This window comes from Penaeus vannamei, chromosome 14, assembly GCF_042767895.1.
Source record: "Penaeus vannamei isolate JL-2024 chromosome 14, ASM4276789v1, whole genome shotgun sequence".
Classification (NCBI taxonomy): Eukaryota; Metazoa; Arthropoda; class Malacostraca; order Decapoda; family Penaeidae; genus Penaeus; species Penaeus vannamei.
The window spans coordinates 27,911,453-27,918,952 of NC_091562.1; the positions used below are offsets into that span (position 1 = coordinate 27,911,453).

General features: G+C 42.9%; 1 protein-coding gene across 1 annotated transcript; it reads left to right on the top strand.

The window, feature by feature from the left end:
• Window positions 1-2,361: 2,361 nt before the first annotated feature.
• On the top strand, window positions 2,362-7,279 carry LOC113810364 (sarcoplasmic calcium-binding protein, beta chain). The gene is made up of 6 exons (XM_027362049.2): window positions 2,362-2,500; window positions 3,249-3,304; window positions 5,759-5,925; window positions 6,168-6,297; window positions 6,512-6,615; window positions 6,749-7,279. The coding sequence occupies exons 2-6, from the start codon at window positions 3,253-3,255 to the stop codon at window positions 6,872-6,874; spliced, it is 579 nt and encodes a 192-aa protein (XP_027217850.1). The 5' UTR covers window positions 2,362-2,500; window positions 3,249-3,252; the 3' UTR covers window positions 6,875-7,279.
• Window positions 7,280-7,500: the final 221 nt, after the last annotated feature.

The following is a 7,500-nucleotide window of genomic DNA, read 5'->3' on the forward strand; positions in this document are numbered from 1 at the left end:
TGTCACATGGAATAGTACGTATATATTATAAAACTCTACTTATCACACGTGGAAATGCTTGCAGGTTTTAAGCCAAGATTCAGATTAACAAATTCTAACTCGTACTTTTATTTTTATTTTTATTTATAATATTTATCTTTTATTTTTTTCTGAGGGGGTGTTGTTCTCTTTTGAATTTATTTCTATTTTTATTTGTGTTGTATCCCTTTCTTTGTTACGTTTTATTATATTGATTTTTCTCTTCTTGGCTCTTCTTTCTTTTTTACTTTGTTCCCATTACTCTTATTTTCCTTCACTCTTATTTCTTCTTTTATTTGTTTTTCTATCTTCTCTTTTCTTACTTTTCCCTCCCATTTCCGTCTTCTTGTCTCCTTACCGTGTGTTCATCTCACTCATTCTACTTCTTTCTCCTTCTCCTTCTTATTCTCCATTTTTCTATCTCCTTCACCAGGCACACAATATTCAAACTGTTCCGTTTCTATTAATTATTCACCATTTACCCATTAATTATCCAGTAACTATCGACCAATTATCCATTAATTGTTCACCTTTTAGCCATTCATTATCCACCATTCATCCATTAATCATCCACAATTTACTCATTAATCATCAGTCATTTACCCAATAATTACCCACCATTTACCCATTATCCATCATTTATCCCGTAAGTATCCATTTACCCATAAATTACCCACCATTTACCCATTAATTATCCGCCATTTTATCCAGTAATTATCCACCATTTACCCATTAATTATCTACCATATGCCAAATAATCATCCACCATCTACACATAGATCATACACCATTTACCCAGTAATTTTCCATATAAATATATTTACCCATTAACTATCTACAATTTACCTATTGATAATCAACCATTTGCCCATTTACGGATTTTACCAACATGGCTTCCAAGCGACCCCCCCTCACCCCCCTCACCCCCCCCTGCCCCAAAAAATTCCACCTGGTCACCATAAGGCCAAACTAATCCCGGGAATGTCAAGCGTTGAGAGGGCGAGTGACGTATGCCATCCGTGACAGGCCAATTGTGCTTGCATACTGACAGTTTCGCGAATTTTCGTGACAGTTCGAACCGCATTAACAAAATTCTTGTAGATAACGTGCGTTAAGGAAGAGAATAGGGAAAAGAAAACAGAGAAAAGAGAGAAAAGACTGTAGGATAACGAACTTATTCTTATTAGAACTTTTGATATATTTTTTTATCGTTATTTTCAATACTAATGGCGTATTTAATGGAAGAGGTAGAATTAATAGGTTTTCTCTCTTTATTTCAAAATAGATTTATTTACATTGTTTTAGAGTCATATCTAAATTATAACGGTGTTGGCTAACGAAGAGATGCAATAAAGCTTTATCTCGGGGAAATATAAAAAAAATAGAATAAAAATATATCTGTGAACTTCCAGCAAGAACTGAATCTTCTTCAAACAGCATTGCCTTTAGTGATGACTGTAGATAGCGATGATAAATAAGATGATAAGAAAAAATAGTCGGTGTGAATTATACAAGTGAAGGGCGCATCCTATAAAAGATGAAAAAAATAAATATATGAAATGATATAGAAAATGAAGTGTATAGTTTGAGAAACAAAAATTTACTTCACGACATGAAGCATACAAGCAAAATTATCACAAATTGCTACAATAATCTGTATACTTTTTGATGGGGTATCTTTATTTCTATTACAGTATCATGGATGTAACTATTTCCAATTACTTAAAAAAACAGTACTTCAGTACTACTATCATTAGAATTATGTTGTTACTTCGAATCACCAAAACAGTTTTTTCTTGCACACATGAACACCGCAAAACGCAAATGACAAGAGAACAGTCCCGCATGCTTTCACCTGTTGATCTGCGACTTTCATCGCTGAAAGTCTGCATTTGATAAGTTTCATCTTTTGAGTCCTTTTTCTTCATCATTTTACTCCTAACCTCTGCTGAACGCGCGTGTTCACAAGGAAGTTCAACGGGTATTTTTACCGAAGTTAACTTGTCGAAGGTGAGGTATTTGTTCACCTGAGACACGAACCTCCATTGACACTAGTTATCCCCGCTGGCGAGTGAGGGAGGGTGGGGGAGGGAGGGGGATGTTGTAGGGGGGGAGACAGTGAGAGGACGTGAGGGGGAGGGGGAGGGGAGGAGTCCGAGGGGGGAGCTTAGAGAGGGGAAAAGAGATCCTGGGAGAGCCTACGCTGGCAAGGCGAGGGTTGGAATATGCAGGTGTGTATATTTGGAGCGTCTAAAAGGAGACAACTACCTGACCCTGCCCTATACTCGGGGGTAAAGGCAGAAGGGACCGCCGGCCGACCAATCAGCGAGCAGTACCTGCCGACTGGGGACTACCGTTGACCAATCAGCTCGTAGCACCTGGCGGCATCGGGGAGTATATAAGCTGGACGGCGGACGACCCCAATTGTGTCGCACGGTTTTGGTGTCAGAGTAAAGAGTGAACACAAGACTCAAGCATCAAGGTGAGTCCGAGTCCACAGTGAAAAGTGACTACCAGCATTTCCTCCAAGACACAAAAGTTCGGTGCATATCACAGCAGCGGTCGTCTACGAAAGGCCGATATCCCTTGTGCCCCGAAGTGCTCGAACTGGGAAACTTAGTCTCTGAGCGCCTGTGCCTGTGAACGGTGTTAGAACGTACACCCCCCAAATTCATGCTTAGAGAACGTTCGCTCAGATGTTCTTCAAGCACTGAGTAGATTTCGGGCCTTGACATCCCCCAAAGTGACGAGTTTCTTTTTTTCATCTTGCTTTGGTGCCTCAAAGAGAACTCGATGCTTTCACAATGTAGAGTAGAATGACGTAGAAAAGCAAGACGACTACCTCACTAGCAATGTTTGCAACTGTCACTCTAGTCAATATTATATACTTCTAAAGACTATCGAACAAGTTATCACTGATAGTTTAACAAATTCACTACTCACTGCCTGACGATGGGGTCCTGGTTATTCTGTGGTTTTCCTCCGTTTCTAATTTCCTAAAAGTTTTTTAGAGAATCACCACTTGTTGCATCACCAAACATCTTTAATTTTCTCGAACAAAAATTAGCCGCTAATTCCTTCACTAAGTTGATATACATTAAGCTCTTTCATCGTACTGTATATTTATATTTCAACAAGGATTTGTTTTCATTCACCGAAGAAAGAACTGCCATTTCTTTCTCCACCTTTTGTACAAGTGTTATACCTCCACTCTCTTCTCTTCCCAACAGCAAAATGGCTTACTCCTGGGATAACCGCGTCAAGTACATCGTCAGGTACATGTACGGTAAGTAGAGATTTAAAAGAAAAATCATTTCTTACATTTCCCTTTTGATAATCCTTATTCCTGTTAAAACGTCCCCCCTCTCCCCATGAAATCCACTATCAGGATTCGATTTCAGTATTTCATACCAACTCGATTCTCAGAGAAAAATAAACTAGTTTAACATATCGAATGAAGCAGTTTTCATGTTGTCATTACTTAACCCACTAAGTACCTCTATAAGACAAAATCATTAGATATTTCTTTATATACAGTAACTAAAGTAAGCCTCCCCTGCAGCAGTCCCTTCCAAAAATAGCTTCCTCAATATCATTATGAACTATAGAATCGAACGCCACTCTCCTCACAATGCATGTTTCCCTTCGTCCTGAAAACTGTCCACGGGTGTCCAATCCCCTATTTTCATGAGGATAATGATGGTAAAGCTACAATTGGCGATATCATTAGCCCACTTTGTCACAGATGCAGTGGCAATGGTTTTCTCAGGGGAAAGGTGGCGCAAAAGAGATACATGATGACAGTGACAAATGCCGCTTGTCATGCATTTGACGGCCAAAATAATACAGGTGGTTCTCCGTTTTCTATGCTCACCTGAGGACTGAGACTAGAGATGTTCATGCTTAAATAGTTCAATACGTTTATATCCATATATGTATGTTGTATGTATTTATGCATATATATATATATATATATATATATATATATATATATATATATATATATATATATATATATATATACATATTTATATGCTTGTATATTTATGTTTGCATACGTACTCAGAGTAATGCCACAATTAAGATTCTCTCAGTACCTTATCATGATCGCATCTTGGCGACACTGACGATCTAAATGCCGACCTTCTGTCTTTATTGCCGTTACCATCTGCCTCGCCTTCGTCCGCAGTGGGCGGTGGGGATTCTCCCCCCCCCCCCCGTCCCTCTCCGCATATCCACATACCTTTTCTACCTCCCGTAAAACTGAAATAATACCCCCTCCCCTTCCCTCCGCTCTCCAGCCGAGGGCCGTCCGTTGGGCATAACTAACAACAACAAAAATACAACAGCTGTATCGCTCTCGTTAAAAATAGACCTTATATACCCCCCTCTCCCCCTCTTCTCTCTCCAGTGTTGTCCGAAGCGGGGGGGGGGGAGATCAGTTACACTCTCGTCCTAAGTAAGACTTTTTTCCCCTAAATGTCAATGAAGCCTTGTCTTTTCTCGACTTGGAGAATGATTAGCTAATAACATTGCATAGAGCAATTTCTTTTCTTTTTCTTTTTTTGCTTTTATTTCTTCTCTTCTTCTTGCCCCTCCTTAAATCCTCACGTGTTATTTTTACGCGCGGCACTGCGAAGTGTGGCGAAGGAGGAGGGGGAGGAAGGGGGGGGTGAGAAGACCAACAACAAGCTAGCTCGAGAGGACAGTATGTGTATGTATAAGGTTGCCAAGCCTGTGTTTCAGTGCGCATTCCTTTTCTCTTCTCGCGAACACTTACGATACCACTCTCCCCCCCCTCTCATCCCCTCTCCCATCTCCCTTTCTCTCTCTCTTAACTTCTCCCCATTTTCGCGATTGCTTCTTTCCCTCTACCTTCTCCTAACTCCTCTCTCATCACCCTTTTCACATTTTTCCCTTTCACCTTTCCCTCTCTCTCCTTTTCCCCTCTTCCCTTTTCCCCTCTCCCCTTTTCCCCTCTCCCCTTTTCCCCTCTCCCCTTTTCCCCTCTCCCCTTTTCCCCTCTCCCCTTCCCCCTTTCCCCCTTTCCTCCTTTCCCCCCTCTCCTTCCCTTCTCCTTCCCTTCTCCTCCGTGTCCTCCTCCCCCTCCCCCTCTCCCTCTTGCAGTCCGTTGCCTCCGCCTTCATTCCGTACCCGATGGTCTTGGTCCCTCTCATTTTTCCTTCCCAACGAACCGCTTCAGGTCGTGTCTCTTTATTGGCATCCGGACCCCGCGCTCTCTCATTCTAATTCTGCTCCAATTCTCGGCGTGGTGAGAGCCTTGCGGGTCTTTGCTAGCGAGAGAGTCCTTCTATTATTAGCAAGAGCGAAACTTCTCATAGTATTTGATTTCAATGAGGATAGAAGACCGGATTTTTTTCCTTGGGGATTCAGGGAGTGAAAAGGACCAACGTTTTCCTTGTTTCTATTTTCATCAACATTTATCCGGATTTTATTCACGGTACTTTTATTCACAGGTCGTTTCTGTATCTCTTACCAAGCTGAAATCTACTTTGGAATGGCAATATTCAAAATATTTGAAACGACTTGATGTAACCTACAGAAACGTTTTCTTGGGTCGATAATTACATCTCAGTCAGTCAATTTCTTTTACTTAAGAGCATAAAATAACGTTTCCCTTAAACCAACCCCTTACCTCGAAGGACTTCATCCTCACACCACTATATATTACGCACACGACGACCCTCTCATAACGACCCTCTTTTCTCCTCTCCCCCAGACATTGACAACAATGGCTTCCTTGACAAGAACGACTTCGAGTGCCTCGCCGTCCGCGTCACCCTGATCGAAGGCCGTGGCGAGTTCTCCGCTGAGGGTTACGCCAAGAACAAGGAGGTCATGGCTAACCTCTGGAACGAGATCGCTGAGCTCGCTGACTTCAACAAGGTGGGTGCCTGTCCTTCCCTTAGCTTAGGGCAGTAGCTGGGTTTATGGGGATTATTCTATTTCTTTTTTTTACATTCGGTGCAAAAGAATAGATAAGAAGCATGTAAAAGTCAATTCACTTTGGTCAGGGCTTCGCCAACAGATATTCAGGACTCTTCATGTGTATTATTTGACTTTTTCACTGAAGCGTATAGTCTAACTATGGCAAGTGAACCCTCCTGACGTGTTGTGTCTCTCCCAAGGACGGTGAGGTCACCGTTGACGAGTTCAAGCAGGCTGTCCAGAAGAACTGCAAGGGCAAGGCCTTCGCTGACTTCCCCAACGCTTTCAAGGTCTTCATTGGCAACCAGTTCAAGACCATTGACGTCAACGGTACGTGATTTTCATCTGCACTTCGATGAATTAACTCGAGAATAACCCTTCGGGAAACCTTAGTTTAGCGACTTTTTTCCTCCAATTGAATTATCAATATTGAAGCGTGATCAATACATCGCACCTCTCTGAAACGACCATCTTTGGGTGGAGCATCTGCTATTGCTCTTTCCTCGCACTTCCCGCTAATGGAAATTCCTCTCTGCCACTCCAGGTGACGGCATGGTTGGCCTCGACGAGTACAGGCTTGACTGCATCACCAGGTCCGCCTTTGCTGATGTCAAGGAGATTGATGATGCCTACAACAAGCTCTGCACTGTAAGTATCCTTTCCCTCTGCACAGCCCTTGCCGAAAATTTCATACAGCTTATAACCAGTGAATGCCATGTCCGTTCATTAACCGCTGCGGTGGCCCTTAAGTTCTCACGCACGCTTCCCTCTGTTCCTGCAGGATGAGGACAAGAAGGCCGGTGGCATCAACCTCGCTCGCTACCAGGAGCTCTATGCCCAGTTCATCTCCAACGAAGACGAGAAGAACAACGCCGTCTACCTCTTCGGCCCACTGAAGGAGGTCTAGTAAGTTCCTCTCTGCAATGCCGCGGAAGGAACGCCCAGAGCGCGAGGCTACTTTGGCTTGCAGGATGCCCTCCGAGCTAGTTTAGCCGAGTGTCTCTCTTTTTTACTGCCCTCCTAAGGACACACTCCAGAGCCCGTTAATACCTCACCTCACCACATCATCTCATCATATTCATCTCCCTCTGACGCCAAGCCGTTCCCGCCGGGATCGACACCTCCGGCCGCAGACCGACCGTCGGCCTCGAGGACCTCTCTAGCCCGACCTTCGTGGAGTGGAGAGCCTCACCAGCGCCGCCCCTGGCTCGAGGACGACCCAGCCCTCGGCCAGAGCAACACCGGGACCGGTCGACTGCATTCGCGATCATGTTTCTTTTATTGTTATCCAATAAATGTTGAACTAAAATACTGTGACTGTATGAATTCGCAGCCTTTCTTACTTCTCTTTCTCTGGCTTATAATGCTTCGATAATGTATATATATTTTTTCTGTTGCTGGGAAAATTGAACTGAAAATTGTAAGGTAAAGGATAAAAGGAAAATATACCTGAGGCCTTCGAAGTGATCACAAGTCTACAAATTATAATTAGGAAGCATGACTCGACGAAATATATCGATAATAGTTTATTCC